Here is a 21,755-nt window from a genome sequence, read left to right as displayed (position 1 = left end):
AAAAAAAAAAAAAAAGGCTCATACAAATAGTTTATGTACCACAGTGGGGTCAGTTAGTATTGATAAAAAGTTTAAAACTTATGTTGGAATGACTACGAAGCTTACTTCTGGATTGAAAAAGGGCCAAATGAAAATAAATGTCGAAGATAAAGTGAGGTTTACCTACAGCGGGTCAATTTTGATGTTTCCACATTTTCTCCTGTTTGACTTCTCCCTCCCTTTCCTAATCCTAACCGCTGTCTTCATACATCAATGTGTATTTTACTGCCAAGGTGCCTCTCCCAGCTCCACTCGCTTCCTGTTTGCAACCACTTCACTCACACACACACACACACACACACACACACACACACACACACACCCCACATATTCATACACAGCACATAAAGGTTGAGCTTGGCCCCAAGGTCATCCAACATTTTGTGCAAGTGGGGACAATCCTGTTTACTCGCCAGGTCTCCAACAAACAATATTCTGACACAATTTAGGCTAATTATATTTACTCCTTTGACTGCCCCACTAATTTTTTACAGAATTTTAAGCTTCCCGTTCTAAGTGTTCCGCAACTGTTCTGCAAACACATTGACTTTCTCATGAACTCAAGGAAGTATTTGAGAATCAGAATTGGATCACTAGAGGAGGCAGAAAACTCTTCTGTTATTTGTTTTCCACTTCATCATGTGTGGTGCTGGCACTTCACACTGTGGCGTAACATGCAAGAGTGTTGTCATTTGATACACGGCAATTATGATGTAGCCAACTTTATTTCTTAAAACAAATTCAGATCCATTTTTTTTTATATATGTATCATGTGGGTCAAATCCAGTTCCTGTATATGGATTTAAAAAACCAGACCAGATGAGCTCTGCAGTGATCTGTACTGTCACGCAATGTCCCCGCGCCGCGCACGCAATGTCCCCGCGCCACGCACGCAATGTCCCCGTGCACGCAATCTTCCCGTCGCACGGTGAGTGCCCCTCCAAAGCAGTAAACCTAGGAGAAACACTGAATACATTTAATATTGGAGACTTTTGGTTGCTTAAGAAAATGTCCATAAGAGTAAAACATCCAAAGCAGGACTGCCGGTCATCTGGGACTGAAAAGTTTTTATTGACTTGCCTACACTACATATTTGAATGCTTTATCAGAGTATCATCCAGATCTGCCCTTCTGAAGAGCGAGAGGATAAATGAACATCTTTATTATGGCCTTTTGTTATTCAGTCTTTTTAAGGAAAAATCCAACCGTATCAATTTTGAATCGTACTCTGCGTCTGCATTAGAAAATGCCTCACTGATCACCAACGAGACCCTAAAGATTCACCATACTGCGCTAGATTCTTGTGTCGTGTACAGTTACTGGCAGGAAATCCACCCACAGAAGTGACAAATTGAAAGTGCAATATATAAACTATAAGCACTTCAGCTAGATAATGCATGAGGTTAGAAGTGTTTGCCACTTTCATGCATAGCAGTTACACACCCTGCGACCTTTCAGTTGACAGCTCTCGCCGTTTGGAGCTGCAAATATTCACTTGTGTAGTCCAGCTTTTAAATATTGGGATGGTGATGGATTTAAATCTTGCCTGTAGATACCTGAAAATGACATTATAAATGTGATTACACCAAGCAACATCTGCCAGCTTATTCAGCTATAAGTGGTTGGTTTTATAGTTATTATAAACGTGTACTGAAAGCATTGATTACAGTATGTTGTTTTAATCAAGATCCTTTTCTACTTTGTTTTTCACAGAATGGCATTGTCGCAAAAGACCTTTCCAGATTAAAAATGCTCTTCTCAGAAATAGAGGTAAGTGTCCTTACTGTTTTGCGTTCCTTTAAGACATGATGGTTTAATACTTGCAGGTGAGAGTCATAAAGATGGCTTATGGCCTGATTCCAACACAAACAGAATTATTTTGTGCTCATCTGCCTAGCTTGTAGCTCACCGAGTTGTGCATTTTAGTACATCTTTTTTCTGCAATAAGTCCAGTGGTCCAACTACTTGTATGACTATGTTAGTAGTTCACATAATAATGATTATCTTTCTGTCCCCACCTCCACCCTGCCCGATCTTTGTCTCTGTCAGTCTATAAATAGGGAGATGGCACCAGAATACACAGATGACCAGGAGGAAGGTGAGCCAATCTGTAGCATGAGTCGTTTTCAATACTTCCCTCAACTTGAAAAAAAGGCACTGACAATGTGCTTGGTACAAAACCTTCACATATACTGAAGTACAGACGATATTATTCATGTTTAGAAAGTCTTTACTCAGCCAGTTGGCAGATTGGCAGCACATTCTAAACGGGTTACAAACTGGCTAAAGCTCAGTTTACGATGTTTTTGAAGGCTTTGGCTTAGTGTTATATTGACCACTTGGCTGTGTGTATTTACAGAGGTCCAAGATGGCTGGCAATTCCGGCCTCCTCCCCGAGGAGTCACCAGCAGTGAGGAGTACACCCTCTGTAAAAGGTAATGCAAACTTGATGACCATCTCCACACAGGTGGGAGTAATGAAGAATTCATCTCTCATTCAGAATATTGCTGAGTGATTTAAGATGTCAAAAAACAACTAGACCTGTGCTATATGTTTTTGTCCCCCCTTTGCGCATGCGTTTTAAGTCACATTTCTAAAATACACATTTTTTTTTTAGATCTTTGTGGTATTTAACTATGTATTTTAACCGGATGATGGATTTTATCTAGATCTAAAGTTTTCAGAGAAACAAGCTGAGTATACTGAACAACACTGTCTTTTGTTAGGGTTCTGATTGAAAGCCCCCTAGTGGCTGAAGACGCATTGTACGTTTAACATGCAACGTCCACTGTTCTAGATTGTGTGAAAGCCTGGCATTTGATAGTAAAGTGACTGATATAGCTTTCAGGAAGTAATTATGTTATTCACTTGCACTGAAGTCTATAAAGCTATAATTCATGTTAATTAACTGCCATAAATTACAATTTTATCACTAAACTTTTACAAACGATAGTAACATTTATAGTTTGTTTCAAATGCTGTTCTACAGATTTTAGGACATAAGGCACAATTATAATATTTTTGCATTTAAAAACGCATGAATACAAATTTTAAAGAACCTTAATATTGCCGCAGACTATTACTTCTTGATCATGTACAGATCCTGTACACAAATGCTATTGAAATGTGTTATATATTTTAAATTATAAATCAAATTTGTGGTCTCTATAAAAGCAAAATAATAAAAAATGCCTGCCTCAAGTGTGATAAATGTATGTACATCTTAAGATTTAGTATAATATGAAACAAAGAAATGCAACCAATTCTTGCACTGGGGAAGCTGTAACTACCAACATTTCTTTGTGATGTAAAGACATAATTGTGTAATTGAATACTTATTTTAGCACCAGTTCAGCACACAGTTTGTCTTTGCTGTAGGTACTTGGAGCAGGGTCTGTGTCGGTACGGGGCCCAGTGTACGTCAGCCCACTCTCAGGAGGAGCTGATGGAGTGGCAGAAGCGCTATGCGTCACGCCTCATCCGCCTCAAACAGCAGCAGGAGAGCAAACACTTCACCGAGAGCTACATGGAGACTCTGATAGAGAAGTGGATGAATTCCCTCTCCCCAGAGAAAGTGGTGAGTGCATGCAAGCTCAAAAGCTAAATGAATAGGAAACAGAAAAAAATACCAATATCAAGTCAAGGGTTCACTTTCCACACACAAACGTGTGCATGGTACTGTGTTGTGATTCTCTCCAAACTTTGTAAATCTAGTGGGGGAAGTACCAACACCTGTGTACAACCCAGCAATTAGCTTTTGTATATACACACCAAACATTTACTACCCCTAGCGGAGTTATTGTGTTTTCCTGTTGTCATATTATCATTTTATAACTCAAGGTAATGAAACACCAGAATTGTACTATACCATATTTACACAGCAGGAGAAAACTATCTTTAGCAGTCACGGCAGTCTCAAAATGTTTTAATCTGTTGACCAGACAAGTTGACAGAATTAAGTGGCAAGACTCAATCATTTTCTTGAAGTGGGATGTTGAAAGAGACTCATACAGAAGCTTTTATAAAACTAACAAGCCCTATAGCTGGCACTTGACTGTTCTGAAGCATACAGTATGTGATAAAGATGAATGCTTTCATCCATTCAACTTTTGTGCAGCAGTGAACTTTAACTCTTTTGACAGACCACTACTTGTAAAATATATCTGAGTACATTTGCAGTGATAGATTCTGTCTAACCAGATGTGTGTTTTTTTTCTTTCCAGCTGAGTGACTATTTAGATGGGGTGAATGTAGAAACCAGCTCCAGCCTCTCTGTTACCGTCGCTGCCAAAAAATCCTCACACTCCTGGACCTTCTCATTCTTGTGCAAGGTAGGATGCAATGTTGAATACCAAGCATGCACCCAATCAAATCCTTTCTTTGTTTCACCAGGTATCAGTACGACACGGAAAAATAAGTCAATATTCTGCACTGCACACATGCCCGTGCTAGTTGTTGGTCTTATCATATTTAGATTATGTGAATGTTCTGATTGTCTTTCCATCTCTGTCTCCTTGACTAGCCGGCTAGAAAGCTGTTCCGCATCGCCCTGCTCTACGATGCCCACCGACCACACTTCTTCATCACAGGTGTGTCGTCTGAGGAACGGCTGCAAACCCTCCCCAAAGGCTGCCAAGAGTGGACTCCAGGAGACGACACGGCAGGTATGTCCCGGTTAATTATTTACACTATTTTGTATGTGAATGTCTTTACATTCACAGGCAAGTGAGGAAAATGAAACCTGCGTTGTTTCCGTTCATCTAAATGAATGTTACAGTTGCATCTCTCTTTCGTTTTGTCTACATTTCATTGCAAGTTTAAATGCATTGACACTGAACTTTGCTGTTCTGACAGTGGCAGCAGACAATGGCCTGGACCATTGTGTCTACAAGGTAGCAGTGGGCTTCAGCACAGAAATCTTTGGTACCTTCCGACAGACCGTTGTTTTTGACTTCGGCTCAGAACCTGTGCTGATGCAGCGGATCATGGTGGACGCTGCCTCGATTGAAGGTATCCTAAAAGCTAGACGGTCATCTCGAGGTCTTTAAAAAAATATTTTGTCAATGTATATAAAATGATGTAAAGGAGTCACACAGCTGTTTAAAAACATCCTTTATATCGAGTTGTAGATTGTTTTCTTATGTTTGGATCAGTATTTATTTGCATATTGTAATTTGTAGTGTTTTAAAATATTTAAGAACTTGCTTATTTAATGTGTTGATCTCCATTGGTTATAGACTATATGCATTGGTGTTAATCTACATTGGTATAGACTTCTAGTAATAAATGCTGTTAACCACCATATTGTCCTTTTTAGTCTTTTAGTATGTAGTTTTGTTCTGGATGCACACTGTGTGGAACATTTTTTTCCTTTTTGGGGACAATAAAAAACCTCTTTCCATCTGTTCTCAGACCTTGAACATCTGATGGTAGCCAGGCAGCAGCTCTTGATCTCTGCAAAGCGCTGGGACTCTTCCTGTAAGACCATCGTAGAATTCGTTCCTAATGAAACGATGGCAGACCTGGAGCGCAGCCTCCTTTCCCGATATCAGATCCCTCTGTCGGCCGACCAGCTCTTCACCCAGTCAGTCCTGGACAAGACTCTGACCAAAGACAACTACCAGGCCCGACTGCATGACCTGCTCTACATTGAAGAGATTGCACAGTATAAGGAAGTTAGCAAGTGAGTATACACGTTTCCATTGTTTCCTTTTACTGGGATAGTAGAATATATGTTCCATAAGTGTACATTATAATGCCTGACACAACACTGATTAATATTTGAGAGATTAAAAACATCTATGGCATAAAGAATATACGGCAAAAAGATTGGTGTGGATGCCTTCAGTTGTGGAAGCAACTGGTATAGGATTCAAATAATTCTAGCTAAGGCATTGGCCTGCTGTGTGCTATCATTTAATTTAAATAATAAAAGCTTAATGCAGATTAAAATGTGTATGACTTTACTGTGCACTGCTAAAATAAGATGATGATAGTGTAGAGTCAGTAACAGCCTGCGCTGTGATGTTAAATGTTATCAAGTACCGGTAGATAAGCGTACCAGATTCAAATTCTCCCCTTTATGGAAACAAATCCAGGACTTCATTTTCTAACCGTGACAAAGTATGTCATAAATATATTTTGATTTTGTAAACAACAATTTGACTGTTGTAAGTAAACTAAAACCAAAAGCTTGTTTCTAGGCCAAGAACAAACATCACAGAACAATGAAAAATAATCAGCTACAACATCTATACATGATGAATCTGTACTGTACTGTGTACTGTTTGTGCTGTGCCTCAAGAAGAAATCTAAATCACATCTGATGATGGTATATCTGCATATATCCTAATGTATGAACATATAAAACTATAACCTTGCTGTCTTAATATTCTGAAGTGTTGACAGCAGGACCTAATGCAAAACAACCTTCACTGAAATATAGCAAACATTGGAATGTAATTGTGCCTCATTAATAAGTGAACAGTCAATCAAATGTATTTATATAGCCCAATATCACAAATTATACATTTGTCTCAGTGTGCTTTATAGACTGTACAGCAGGGCGATACAACTTCATTAGCAAGTGGGCCGAATAGGAAAATCACTGGGGGTTTGTGGGCCACACAATACTTTGTCAATGAATCACTACAAACAACTCTTACTTACAGTAGTGTTAATAGTTACTAATGTATGAAATGAACTAGTCACGTGCATCCCCCCCCTTGTTTCACTTGATTTGTATCACCTTAATTCATTACAGAATAGTAGGAAGGCTATGGTCACAAGGCTTCACACAAAAGTGCAAAATGTTGCATCTTTAAAGCCAAGGAGACCTGAGTTGTTATCCCAACAGGTCCATGTCCACTAATGTAGAAAGATATGAATATAATAAAACAGTAATCACCACATTACCAGTAAGTTTCCCTGTTTATAATATCCTCAACACTTCCTCATACATAAGGTGCTTTGAAAACAAGTCCATATCCATAGAATGAAATACTAAATGCAAATAGAACAAAGTAAAACAGTAGCATCAGACTCACAATAACATACATATCTTACACATGTTTACAGTTTAACAGTAAGTAGGCTTATTTGAATCATAAAGCAGATGTGTCTTTGCATTTACACTAAGAATGCATCACATTAAGTCAGGTGATGTACTCCTATAGAACTACAAACATATCCCGTCCCTGTACTTTCCTTCTCCGTTCCTCTGAGCCCACGGGACATCTGGCAGAAAACGAGCCGTGACTTGACTCGCAGTGCTGCTTCACGTTGTATTCTTTCATCACGGAAATACATTCGTTGCACGATAAACACACCCGTTTTTTACTTGTTGCGGCTGGCAAAGTAAATCAATATGTGTCAGTCCATTCGCTCTGGACGTGACGCTTTTCAGAATGAACTCTAGGTTTCTTTGGCTTGGAGAGAGACATCTTGAAGCGTGTTGTTAGCTTGCCGAGCTAAAGTAAGGGAGTGACTTTTCTCTGTGGCTCGCCCGCCAAACCAGCGTGCAGCGTGAGCTTGACTGAGCCGATGGCAGGTGTGGACAGAGTGTGTTTTGTTCTGGACGCCGCTGCAGCTCGGAGTGGGATGGAAAACACCTATGTTTTCGCCGCATTTGGTGTGAATATGGCTTTAATTTTATTTATGCTATATATGCCAGTCCGATTTGCAGGCAACCTCTTGCGGGCCAGAAAAAAGTTCAGAAGGGTCGTATCCGGGCCGCTAATTGAATAGGCCTGCTGTACAGCATACGACGCCCTCTTAGACCAAACACTTGTGACTGGTCAGACTGCATAATATGCCTCTTTCTTCTCAGTTATGTAGCTACAAATAACCAACATTACTCCCAAGAATACAGCTTAAACAACTGATTGTTGTGTTTGGCTTACATTACTTGACACAACTCCTAAATAGTTGGTGATGATTTTAATGCATTTTACTTTTAAGTAAATGTATAATATGTTAATCTATTTTATTTACTTAAAAAAACAAATTGTTTGACTACTTAAAATATCATTGTTACAATACATATACCAATATGCACCTTGTCTGAGGTGAAGTGGTATGAATATATTTTGTTATGAGATGTCAACCCACCACAAGGTGTCAGACTCGACCTTCCTTGTAAATTTGCTTTGTGAGAGAGAAAGAGAGAGATGGGGGGGGGGGGGGGGGGAGAGAGTATGCATCTTACACACAATTTACACAGTATGTATCTTCACACTTTCAGTCTCATTTAATAACACATATCTGAGGTGATTCCTTGGAGGTAGGTGAGGAAAATAGTGTTTTCCCCCTCTCCAATGCACTCTTCTTACTCCACACCAGCTGCTCCACTGGTTTATGAGAGAACAATGGACCCTCCCCCACTACTTTAAATGTCTCAGCGTTCCTCTTAGTTTTGATCTTGTCTCATGACTTACAGCGTCATTTGGCTTGCTAAGGAATTTAAATTATCTGCAGTATGGAATTGTTTCTCTCTCAATCTGCTGAATATCCAATGTGCATATGAATAATCTCTCTGCCTATTAAACCCCCCCCCCCCCCATGTCCCGACTGGTTTTTATGCTTTTCATGGCTGATTTGAGTTTCAGCAGGAGATTTCGGGGTTACGCAGTGGATTCTCAACATGTGATAACTTAGGTTGTTTAAATGCAACCGAAAATCTATTAGATTTTTTTAGACTTTTCTAGACTTTCTCTAACCTCCTATTAGAATATCTCTCTGAATAATCTCACACTTGATGAGTCATTTATTAGGAGGTCGAGAGGCATCACCTGCTGATCTGAAGTGAACATGAAGTGAGTCATGCAGAACAAAGTGTTTTGCTGTCTGCTTTTGTCTAAATGTTTCCCGCGGATGCCAGAACGCTGATGCAAAACCAAAACAAGGAATTTCAAGAGTCTCGTACAGAATGTTATTTTGTCTGCGTCTGTCAATCATCCATCAGAGTTCATCACCAATATTGCTTGCTATTTCATCACTTCAAATCCAGCATAAACCAGAGACGCAATCTAATACAATCTGAAAGAACCCAAAATGTCTTACATATTCCACGTGTATGGATATGGCTTTGACTGACGTATCAAAAATAATTTGGCTGCTTTTCAGGTTCCTCACGACAAGGTTTTATTTAGTTAACCGTATATTTTGTAGAAATTGTGAGGCTATAACAAATTATGGTAAATAAGTTGTTTTGTCTTCACAATGGCGGATGCATAAACCTGCCAGCATGTGATGACCAGCTTCAAAGTGATCATCTTTCTCACTATCGCCACTCTATGCTCGTTATAACCAGTGTATAGAGTGTATCAGTGAATGGTATGCCGGTCATTATGGGGCCACTGTGGTGAATCAAAGCCCAAATGCCTGAGGCATGCATACATGATGCACTGGGAAATGTGGTAGGACTAGAAACCTGTTATCATACAGTTTCACTCGGTGTGACAGGTATTGGTCGTGGCTAATCACGTCGAAGACCCATTTAAAAGCGGGGCTCTCACTTTGATGCACTGACCGTTTTTTTTTAATAGAGTCCAGACCGGCTTCTCTTAAGAGAAAAAAACAAATGTCTGCAGTGTGAATATGCAGCAACCTAAGTTTGATTCTGTGGCAAAAGGCTGAACATTAATGTGACTGCTATAATGTTTACTTTGATTTATAAGCTCAAGCTAGAGGTTTGAAACAGCATAATCACATGTCCATGTTTATCCCTTCAGGTTTAACATCAAAGTGAATCTCCAGCTAGTCACCAGCTTCATGCTGACAGGCATTTCTGTTGGAGCCAAGTATGCCCAGAATGGACAGCTCTTTGCACGCTTCAAACTCACTGAAACACTTTCTGAGGTAACTGAATTGGTTAAATTGGCAATTGCAATTAACAACATTGTTTTTTTCCTTTTCACTTTTAAGTGCTGTAACTACTTGTTGGTGACACTTGGAGCCTAAAGTTAACTGTGTTTTTTCTTCTTACCTCAGGACACATTGGCTGGACGGCTGGTGATGACCAAGGTAAATTCAGTCCTGCTCCTGCCATTTGGTCGCGAGGGGTTCATCAGCCATCCGCCTCCAGGGGTCAAAGAGCGTGTTTACGAGGCTGTGATTGAGGAGAAGACCAAGGACTACATCTTCCTAAGGATTTGCAAGAACTGCGTCGAGGAGCTGGGGCTACTGCCTGACAGAGAATTACAGGTATGGTCTGCACCAAGGGACAAGCAGGCACTTCTGACTCACCCCCCGATGTTTTGGCCATGAAAAAAAAACTGAGGGTTAAAGGTTCCCCTATTGATTAACACTTTAACTAGTGGTTACAGAACTCATGAGGACCATCTTTCTGGGAAAACCTTTGTGTTCAAGTTCGTGTGAGCATTTACTGCACATAATTGTGTCTCTGGTTCTGAGACATTTCTCTTTATTGAATGACTTTACCTTCGGCAGCATCAGCTTGATATATTTCTCCCCTCCAGCCTGAACGTCGGCTGATGAAGCCGTTGTGTTAACAGATATCAAAACAATCGTCATCCTATCACTGTGGAAGCATAATCTTCTTATTCTTCTGCATACGCTGTTCCTGCCTGCTTTAGGTGCTGCAATTTCCTCATTTCCTTATCTCCTCTGTGGCTTCTTACAATATTTCACATAGCCTTGATATTTAATGCTCCTCCTGCTCTCCTGTATCTCCGACTTTGCTGCTCGCGTTTGTTGTTTATTTCACTTTCTTGATTCGTCTTTCCTCCTTACTGCCTTTTATCTCTAGTTTGTCTCTCTCTCTCTCTCTCTCTTTCTGATTTTCACACTCGTATCCTAAAGGCATTACATACTTTACAGTATACCTGTTAGGAGCCGGTCTCTGTTTGTATGATGAGGCCCTCCAGCAGTGGAAATAAAATCTTAGTGATTACATAAAACAGGTCTTAGCGAAGGGATTAGATAGAGATGTAAATAGGCCAGGGCTCCCCAAGACGTCAAGGTTAAAATGGACAACGCTGCTGTGCTTAGGCCAGTGCTAGCTAAACATTGCACAACATTGTGCAACAGAAGCTTTGGTGGGGTTGATGCAGGTCTTACTGTCCTGCCCAGTCTCTCAATCAGTAGATGAACTACATTTGATTTCTGTGATATTAACAGGTGCACACACATATATGTATGTCTTTTTAATTTAGGTCTTTGTGGGCTTCATATTATATTTTATCCAAAATCATACCACCCTGATCTTTTGTTTTAAGGCTATTGTATTTGATTGATTTGCATTGCATTGCTTTCAACATAATATCCTTGGCCCGTAAGATGAAGCAGTTGTTGCATTGTTTGCTTATTAAACTCTCTGTATTGCCTCTGTGTCAGGTGGAGCTCCAGTTCCAGCTGAACAGACTGCCACTCTGTGAGATGCAATATGCCCTGGATCGCATCAAGGAAAATGGCATGCTTTTCCCTGACATCGGCCTTGCCCCCACCATCCCCTGGAGCCCTAACAGGTGAGTTTCCACCATGCACACATTTCACTGTTGAAGCCATCAATATCTTATTCTGATTATAGTTTTCACCTCCTGCGTTGCGGGCATGGTGTCTTACTCTATTGATTCAATGGGAACTCTGGGAAACATTACTGCCTTGAAATGATGGAGAAAAACAAGGTCAAATATATTAAGTCAAGGAAAATGAAATTTCACTTTACACACATGGCAGACTGCTTCATGTTGCTGTGTGAAAGAAGGAACCTTCTTTCATATTGCAGATGAACAGTGTAGAATTGACTAAATATTAGCTCTCTAACAATTAACAACTTAATTTTCTTATTTAATACGTTTTATATTATTTTAAACATGAGGGAAGATGTTTGCACACATTCATTCATAGGAAATACTGCTAATCCTCAACCGTTATTATAGAGAGATTCCTTTAATACCTGCACATCACATTAGCTTGACAAATACCCTGACAGAGGGGACACCACAGCAGTTTGAGAGTTGACCGAATATCCCTCGCCTTTCTGACTTGGCGGACATTCTTGAAATGCTGGCAGCTCATGGCAGCTTCAGATTTCTCTCTCTGAAGTGGGACAGGTGAGGGGGGGGCGAGGCAGTAATCTTTATCGACTAGAGCAAAATATAATCCCCTGTGATATACAAGGCTGCTGCTTTATCTAGTCTCCAGTAGACTTTTGATTTAATTGGAATTTGGATAAGTGAGGGTGTTTCATTAAGTGTTGGCAGAGGCGTGAATTTAACTGAATTTCAAGCGCAGTTTTCACAATTTCTTTATGGTGGTGGTTTGATTTGATTTTAAAGCTAGAGTCGGTAATATGATAGATAGATAGATACTTTATTTATCCCGAGGGAAATTCAGCCAACTTGACAGCTGTGAGAAAGAAAAAGCCATGTTCTTTTCTTCTTCGTAGGTTTATTATGATAATGTTGGGTGTTTTCTTACATTTCAATAAGACATGAGGTGGTTAGCGATGACCCTGCTCTCCTCTCCCCAACACACTCACTGATTTAAAAGTTTTACTTTGTTTTGTAAGATGGGCATCAAATAGCCATTTTGAATTCTACTCGAGTGCCTTTTGACAAATTAAATTCTTAGATTTGGCGAGAGTGTTGTAGCTTGACAGCAACCACATTTTTCCATTGAATCCACCATTAACCTGTATTTTGGTGAAATGTGTAAATAAAGTTGCTCTCACAGTATCATTTGCACTTTATTCACGTTTTGATTTAATAACCTTAACAAGCCAGATGTGGTTGCATTACTGTAATAAATGAGCTACTGTGCCTCTCACTCCAGTCAGTGATTGAAACTTAAAGATGTTCTAATTGGTCCTGTTAAGGTTGGAGTGGAAACCAAACAAAATGTTACTTCAGCTGTTAGTTCTCATGTCATATTATCTCATCCATGCACCTCTGTTATAAACGCACACACACGCACTGAGAAATCTCTCAGCCCCACAACTTTGTCTCAGTTGGAGCTAGATTAAATTGGTGTTGGTGGATTCACAGCTGTAGAGGATGCAGTCTTCATAATGTAGACAGTGATGCCAGGAGACACACACACATACACGCTACATGCATGATACCTCACACTTTTATGAGTGTATTTGTGTATGAAATCACATATGTGCATCCCTCTCTTCTACCCAGCTGTATTGTTTGAACACCCACCCACCCCTATGTATAAGTATTTTTTTGTCTGTTCAGTGCTGCCACCTTTTTTCTTATTTTTTGTGGCAGTGGTGGGAAGGTACTCGTGCCTTTTGCACATTCATGTGGAAATGCGTTGCCATCCTTTTTGTATCTTCTCCGTCATGGCTGTTTGTTAATGACAACAAAGGTGGAAGCTTGTTACATGTAAACACATAAATGTGAAACCGTCTTCAACTGCAATTAAACTTACACTTTATTCCGACTTGAGTTGACCTGACATACAGCCACGTCTGCCTGTCTTTACTTATTTAATACTGTAGATGTCAAAACCTAAATTCAGTAATCTGTATAATGCAACGACAAATCAATCGCATATATTATGGAAAACAAAGTAATGCTTCCACAAATGTAAGATAGACCTTCAAAGTACGATCTGCTTTCAGTACGAACGTCGTCCGAGATTTGTTTATGTGCTTATATTTATGCGTTTATGTATTTATATCTTTCTGACTCCAGGTCACAGAGCAGAATGTACACGCTCTGGGACTGACTGAGTAGTATGACCTTTTGTTCAACCTCCCTCATTTCTCACCCACTTTCTACCCCTGTTGTTTCCCGCTCTCTTCAGCCTCTCTGCTTTCCTTTCCTGCACTTCCTTTAACACCCACATCTGTGCTTTTCCCTCTCCCCTATTCCATCCACCCACATCTTATTCCCAGACACCCCACCCACCACACCCTTCTGACACAATTCTAGTTGTCATTTTGAGTCTGTATGTGTGCAATGTGCATACATTCTGTCATTCTGCGCAATATATTTTCTTTCTCTCTTTTAGCTTTGTCCCACTGAGGTTAATTAACAGAAATGTGTCTTTGTGTCTTTCATGTTCAAAACTCTATATACTTGTTTATAACGCAACATTTTATCTAAACGCTTGAAAATGGTCAATTTCATCCATTGATTGCTCTAATTATTAGTTCTTCAATGCCTTCGCCCTTTAGGCAGTGGGACGAGCAGCTGGATCCCCGTCTGAATGCCAAGCAGAAAGAGGCCATCCTTGCCATCACCACACCCGTCACTATTCAACTGCCCCCAATCCTGATCATTGGGCCCTACGGCACCGGCAAGACTTTCACCCTGGCACAGGCTGTCAAGCACATCCTCCGCCAGGAGCAAAGCAGGTCTGTTTTTATTGTTTTTTGTTTGAACATCTGTTGCATAATTCTTTACCGCAGTTGGAAATGTGCACCTCCTTTTTAAAAGTAAATCTTTCCTTTCCTTTACAACCCTAAAGCCCCATTCTCTCTAATTTCTCCCATCATTTTGATTTATCTGCTTTGTCTTTATTAAAATGTGACGACACTTAAATAAATGATTTAGGCCCGCCTGTTTTGTGTTTCTCATCTTCAAAGTATTTAAAACCCGACACCGGTGGGTCTTCTTTAGAAAATACTTTGAAGATCGTCGTAATAACACCACTTTGTGATTTGGTAGAAAGACATTTGCAGTGTCTTGACATGTTAATGGGTGTCAGCATAAGTGCCAGGAAACTCCGTACCTCTGAAGTAACTGTTCAGTCTTTAGTATTGATCAACACATCTGTCACATCACACACAGATTGTTGTCATTTTGTGCTGTATGGCAATAAAAAATATTACTCATGAACTCGTCAATGTACACCCAGTTTAGTAGGTACACTAAAAGTGATAGTCTAATACTTTATTAGGCTTCATGAAGGTTGTATAATATTATTATTTGTTATTTTAGGAGGAGTTTGTAATATTGAGGGTACCCTTATTGATACAAATAAAACAAATATGACTCCTCTGTTTAATATAGCACAATTCAACAGTGTCACAACCTTGCATTTTTTAAGCATTGCTGATTTAGATTTATTGCCCATGTACTAAATGACCTTTAACGCATCTTGGGAATTAATCAACAGCCTGGATGTCTCAAGGCTCAATGTTTGAACTTGTAGACCACTAACGTTCCCTTTTGAATAAATATGTGCTAGTGAGTGTTTTTAGGGAAGGAAAGGGGAATGTAAATGTGAGCTGGTGTTTGTTTGTTTGTTTGTTTGTGTGCATGCATAACATTGGCATCATTCAGAAAGGCTTCAGATGGCAAGGGAGTTCAGTCAGAGGGCATGAACAAGGTGGCAGGTGGTGCTGGGCTGTGCGGTGGCCTCAATTTTAGCTCCAGGGCAGTGACAGCCTTGGGTTTGACATTAAAAGTTCAAGAAAACACTGAAGTGTGTGTGTGTGTGTGTGTGTGTGTACACTGTGTGGGCGTGTATACTTAGGATTGTGCATCTGATCACTCGAGGACAAAGAGTGCTGGTCATTTGGATGAATTTGTGTCATTTGTGCTCGATGCACATGGTGAGCTTGATTGTCTACGCATTTCCTGGGCTGGAATGCATTTTCATGCAAACCATAATCTGATCAATCACGTTATGTCACATAAGTGAGCCACACGGTGTTGTGCAGCAAAAAATAGAAGCAGGGTTTTCTCCCATTATCATTTTTCATCATTAGTTAGCTCCCTCACGGTGTACAGATACCCACAGGAAGTTCTCCAATTTCTTGTGTTAAAAGCAAAGCGATATAGCACGAGCACATAACTGGTTCCCTGGTCTTAATGAAAAATGAATGCCCGACCTCGTACAGTGTCCCCTGAACAGAAGCTAACATTTTCTGTTTGAATAATAAGGGTTGTATACATGTATTGTAAAATGAAAAACATTGTGTAGGTATGTCATATTCATTCCTCAGTTCACTTTGAATACATTTAATATTCTATGTTAAGGATGAATTATAGATATTTTAAAAGCCAAGACAAGAGAAAGTGAACCCTCTGGACTAGTGCTGCCTGCTCATCATACTGTACTCATCAAATGTTGTATAGCTTGCAGTGTTTCCCCTAGGTTTACTACTCACAGTGCGTGCGTGGCGCGGGGAGATTGCGTGCGCGGCGCGGTTTCTATTTAGTTCTCCCCGCTCCTTTCTTCCACTCTGTAGGTGTGTGCGCACGTGTAGGTGTGTGCGCACGTGTAGGTGTGTGCGCACGTGTAGGTGTGTGTGCGCACGTGTAGGTGTGTGCGCACGTGTAGGTGTGTGCGCGCACGTGTAGGTGTGTGCGCACGTGTAGGTGTGTGCTCACGTGTAGGTGTGTCAGCTGCGAAGCCCCGCCCTTCGCAAAACGGAGAGAATGTGAATGCGCAAAGTAGACAGTACAAACTGAAACGTGCACATAAATTAGATCAATAGCATAAGTGTTTAGTTTATTTAATAAAAGAGCACCTGTCAATGTGAAAAGTGAGTTGTGAATAAAAAATATATTTATTTATTTTATTCAAAAAAACAAAAAAAAAACACCTTGAATTTCAGGCAGGGCGCTGGGCTCAAAGACAATGGTAGGGGAAACACTGGCTTGTAGTCGGCCATACCTTTTGTGCGTTATTGTACATGTTCTGTACTCAAGGCCTTCTCTGCATATCTGTTACTGTGATGTTTAACGTTTAAAAGGGTATGAAAGACAGTTTTAATGAGTACAAAACTGACTTGTCCTCCTACAATTGTAATCTTATAATCTGATATTTTCTTGCTTGTTGAGCAGCAGTGCATTTCTTTGTAAATATGTTTTGATCAATACAATCAGACATTAATATTTGATTCAACCCTTTTAACACAATAAAATGCATTGATAGAATCGCATGATTTGTCTTCTATATTGAATATCGGCCATATTGAAAAAAACAGCTTAAGTACAACTAGACGTTTTGTATTCCAGTCATACAAATGAAAGGGAACCAGCCCACAAAGGCAGGTTAAATAAACTGTCATGCTTCGCGTCTGACATTGTTTGTCTTTTGTCTCTACAGGGTCCTGATCTGCACCCACTCCAACAGTGCGGCCGACCTTTACATCAAGGACTACCTTCATCCTTACGTCGAAGCAGGCAACCCGCATGCCAGACCTCTCAGGTATGGAAGCACACAGACATGAGACGTGACGGCAGAAACATGCGCTTTGTGTACGTGTGCGTACTGTGCACAACAAATAAAAGATGTGACCGTGGCTTAAAGGAAACATTAAACTTTTATAAAGGTATATTTTAAGATTTTATTCAATTTGATTGGATTTGTATGTCAAATTTGCTGACTGCATTCAAATTCTGAGAGGCAATTTATGTCCTCATGTTCACCTGGTAGCTGCATTCGTAGGGCGGCAGAAGCTCAGTCCGTAGGGACTTTGCTTGGAAACTGGAAGGTCGACAAACGGACCTAGAGTATCTGAGAAGATAACATATTTCATACCAGTATTTGTCTCGTACTTTGAATAAGAAAAAATATCTTATTTGTTAAACTTCTGGTAAAAAACATGAACTCCAGTTCAGTTAAATTGGATCTTTTCATATTCTGTGGCCTGTCTGTCAGATGAGAGCATCCTAGCCGGAGAGCATCTTTATGATACTCACTCATCCATACAACTAGATTACCTTTTACTTGGAAGCCTACAGCTGGAACAATACAACCGTATAATCCAGAGATTGCTAAGTGGTTAGGCTGATTTTGCCCCACAGCAGTGTCAGGCAGACATGTGCTGTCTTTAGAGATGTGACCCCAAGAACTCTCCTGCTTTTAGAACTCCACCTGGATGCAACAAACACACACCCACGGACACGCACAACTTCCTTACACCGCACCAGTGATTTCTAATCATATTCCAGCACCCTCAGAGGTCACAAAGGACAGGAAAGCAATGTCTGCCTTGACCAGCTAGGGCCTAAGGAGACAGCTGGGTGTTTGTAAGCCTAGGGACCATATGGGCAATCAAATGACTTGTTTCACATGAGTGGCAGTCTGATTCCAGTGTGAATTCTACTGTAATCACTGTAGCAACCTCCTCTCTTCGCTCCCTCCTATGGGATGAGTGGACTCAGTCAAGAATATAGACCCTGTATGAATATTTAGGGCCAGAGTGTGAAAAGGGACTGACCAACATCCCTAAGAGGCAATGTCATGTGCAGCCATGCATATTTCTTTCCTTCTTTTCACTACTTAAAGGAAAGAGAAATCCACTTCCCAAATTGCACAATTATTCACTATAAACTTTTTATGATACTCACTGAGCCCTTTTTGATGTTTTGTTCTCCCCGCAAAATATTCAATACTTAAGTTTGCCTTGTGTGAAGTGACGCAGAAAGGCATAAAAGATTTCTATGCTAGAATATTTCAGAAAAACAATTTGTAGCCAGTTATGAAACGAGGAGTTTTCTTGAGTAGCTGTAGGACAGGCGCTGCATCCTCTAATGTAAAGTGTTGTTCCCTTTTTTTAAATTGTAAATGAAGTGAGGTCAGACAATTCCTTCTTTGTTGTCACATGTTTTATCTGTACTCATAATGCAACATGGTTGTATTCACCTTATCATTGATGTCACTGGAGCTATTGATGGACCATAATGCTATGTTGTTCTGGGAAATGTAATTGCTGAGTGAACTAAAAGTAGAGGAAGCTAGTTCAGGGAAGCTGAGCACATTCCCTCCTGATGGTTTTTCCTTTCGTCTCTCTCTCCAGGGTATACTTCAGGAACCGCTGGGTGAAGACGGTTAACCCTTTGGTCCAGCAGTACTGTCTCATCTCCAATACACACATCAATTTCCAGATGCCCACAAAGGAGGACATCCTCAGGCACCGCGTGGTGGTGGTCACCCTCAGCACCTCCCAATACCTCTGTCAGCTTGACTTGGAGCCCGGTGAGTCCTATAAAAAGATATCTGGTAATCCCAAGAAGATGACAGCGGTGGACAACCATTGCCCTCAGCAGCTTTATTTTGAAAAGCATGTTCTATGCCAATTCAACTTGGAACATGATGATGCATTGTGTTCTTGAGAGTGAGTTAGGCAAGGTTTACCTGCGTCAGATTTATTAAACATTTGCGGTGGGAGCAATCTAAATCATCCAAATTTCATAAATGGATTGGGATAACCGAAAAACCTTGGTTGCATTGCTAACAAAAACAAAACAAGCACAGCACAGGATAATGAGGCCCGTCAAAAGACCCATATGTCTGCTTCCTTGTAATATTTTCCAACCTCATATACAAACACCTTTCGGTACAATGCAGCCCTACGCAAAGATGGCCTTGAGTCAACACACAAAGGAAATGTTCGTCAACAAAAGGGGAACCATTTAAATAAGGTAGTCCTTTATTATCGGTCTATAATATTGCATTGGAGTATATTCAAATATTTTTCCATCTATTAATATTTAAATTCAAACGCGTGGTTTCAACAGATTCTAACTATGGGACGAAAGCGCTGCAATGCATCGAGTCTCCTGTTCTGTGGTCGCACCCAGTGACTCTCATATGCGGTGTTGGCAGGAGCCCACAATCTAGAGTGGGATGGAACTCATTTAAGTTAAAGACATGGAAAACAAACCATTTTGTCATTGCAGGCTAATAACCGTCTCTAATGTGTCAGCAGAGGGGGCTTTGTCTGTTGCTTGGGAACACCATCTGCCTGTTTCTAATGCACTTTACATCATTAGCCCTCCTCCCCATGTTTCTTCTGTCCAGCTCTCCTGGTGTTCGACGGTGATGAAAATCGGCAGGAAACAAGGCAATTGGGAGTCATCGAGTCTACTAAGTAGCAATAACAAATCTCTCACCCCAAACACACAGATGCTCCAAAAAAATCTATCATGTCTATGTTGTTGACATTCCTCTGCCTTTATGGCCTCGATACTAGGCATGTAAAAACGCCTCGCGTTCATGAGGTTTATACATCAACTAAACATTTTTAAATCATTTTTCTGTGCACTGTGTGTCTTGATTTTCTGCCGCCGGTTTTTACCTGACGAAAGCAAAGAAGAGTTTAACTTTATATTCATGAATGCACTTCAGCTGTCAGACATGCAGTTTGTACTACCAGCTGACGTTCATGATCAACTGCAGTTTGGCAGTCACAGGACAATATTACAAATATCTATAATTAATGTCACATTAAATGATATTTTTTTAAGCACAAGGAAATGTATAAACCACTCTTGAGAAATACTGTGAATGAGCTAATTTGAAGCTAATGGGGAGACATGTGCATTTTTAAAGATGATGCTGAATGTTTCCTCCTTGAGCAGTTGTGTGCTGGGGCTCAGGTCAACATTGATCTGTCTGGAGGCTACTGGATCTTGCAGCCTGGTGATAAAGGCTCAAGACTCTACCTCATACTGTGGTCAATAAGGGAATGTTATCTGAAATTAAATTGGCTCTTAATGTGTTTTCATTATGTGGCAGGCACAAGAACGCATCTCAGAACAATGTCAAGTCCTCACAAAAATAATGTCCTTACCCTGCTCTTAGCACTAATGGAGTTCTTAACAGAGTTCACAGAGACAAAGCTTCCAAACCTGATCTCAACAAAGTTAATGGGGTAGAGTTATAGATCCTTTCACGCTTTTAAGAGGGTGAAAAGGGTAGCTCCAGACTGTGAAAGGGAGAAAGTAAGAGACTGGGTGTGTGAGGTTAAGGTACCGTCATTTATTATTAAACCGTCATCTGTCCCTCAAATCACTTCTGTCACACTGCCTGTGATCTCTTGCATCTCTGCCTATTATCCCTCCCTCTTTTTTTCTTTTTCCACCGTTTCCAAATTCTAACAGCCTAACATTATTAGCCCAATGACAGATAGTGGCTCCAGAAATGTAATTTGGACCTCTGATCCAGAGATGAGTTTCCCAAGGCGGGCAGCTACAGTATGTCCCAGGTGAAACATTAAGCACCATGTTCCTTCATGTCTGCCTCGCTGTCTACCTCGCACTCATAAAGACCATATCTGCCTCCCTCCTTAGCGCTACTTCCCTGCCTGTGGAAACACTTCCATTTGTGAGCGTTATTTGCCGTTACGTATTTTAAATTTTAATTCATCGGTATATAAACTATTCAGAGATCACTCGAGCACATGAGTTTAAGTTATTATCCAGAGATTACTCGTGTGCATAATGTTATGCATATTACACCCCGCCTTTGGAATAAGTGTAACCTCTGTCACATCTAGCAATCTGTCCTTACATCTAACAAGTCATTTTGTTGGAATTACATAATGGAAAAGGAGGGAATCTAACGATGCTTTATTCCATATTTTTAGTCTGTTTTTAAGCACAAGATTTTGCAGAGACATTTTTTTCCCCACCTGTGCTCTTTACCGTCTCTTTTTTTTAAGTAAACTATTGTTTGGTACACCGCTTTACAGTTCTGAAGAGACATTTTTCACTTCATAAGCTCTCATGGATAAACCCAATTATACCCATTCTGCAAATGTGTACGCAGACACATGGGCCATTGTGAAATGTCTTTTTCTTTTTTTTTTTCATCAGCGCCACAGTGAGTGAACAGTGTTGGCATATCTTTCAATGAGGTGCACACAGTTCAGAGGGAACACTGGTTATAGTTGGAGAGAAAAAAATCAATACGTTTTGCAGGCATTTGTTCAAAGGCAGATACAAAGGAGGAAATGTTGCCTCAAATCAAACTACTCCACCTCTTTTCTTGCCAGCCCA

At 40.4% G+C, this 21,755-nt stretch overlaps 1 protein-coding gene across 1 annotated transcript in view; it reads left to right on the top strand.

The window, feature by feature from the left end:
* helz (helicase with zinc finger) overlaps positions 1-21,755 on the top strand; it is a 56,626-nt gene that overhangs the window by 7,732 nt on the left and 27,139 nt on the right. Inside the window, exons 5-18 of the mRNA XM_029454336.1 lie at positions 1,753-1,809; positions 2,089-2,137; positions 2,399-2,474; positions 3,418-3,616; positions 4,263-4,370; positions 4,562-4,703; positions 4,894-5,049; positions 5,452-5,722; positions 9,771-9,897; positions 10,030-10,242; positions 11,395-11,525; positions 14,192-14,371; positions 17,077-17,178; positions 18,773-18,951. Of these exons, the coding sequence (XP_029310196.1) occupies positions 1,753-1,809; positions 2,089-2,137; positions 2,399-2,474; positions 3,418-3,616; positions 4,263-4,370; positions 4,562-4,703; positions 4,894-5,049; positions 5,452-5,722; positions 9,771-9,897; positions 10,030-10,242; positions 11,395-11,525; positions 14,192-14,371; positions 17,077-17,178; positions 18,773-18,951 (1,990 nt within the window). The remainder of the gene's footprint in view (positions 1-1,752; positions 1,810-2,088; positions 2,138-2,398; positions 2,475-3,417; positions 3,617-4,262; positions 4,371-4,561; positions 4,704-4,893; positions 5,050-5,451; positions 5,723-9,770; positions 9,898-10,029; positions 10,243-11,394; positions 11,526-14,191; positions 14,372-17,076; positions 17,179-18,772; positions 18,952-21,755) is intronic.

This window comes from Cottoperca gobio, chromosome 1 (assembly GCF_900634415.1).
Source record: "Cottoperca gobio chromosome 1, fCotGob3.1, whole genome shotgun sequence".
Lineage (NCBI taxonomy): Eukaryota > Metazoa > Chordata > Actinopteri > Perciformes > Bovichtidae > Cottoperca > Cottoperca gobio.
This window is presented reverse-complemented; position numbering and strand designations above follow the sequence as displayed.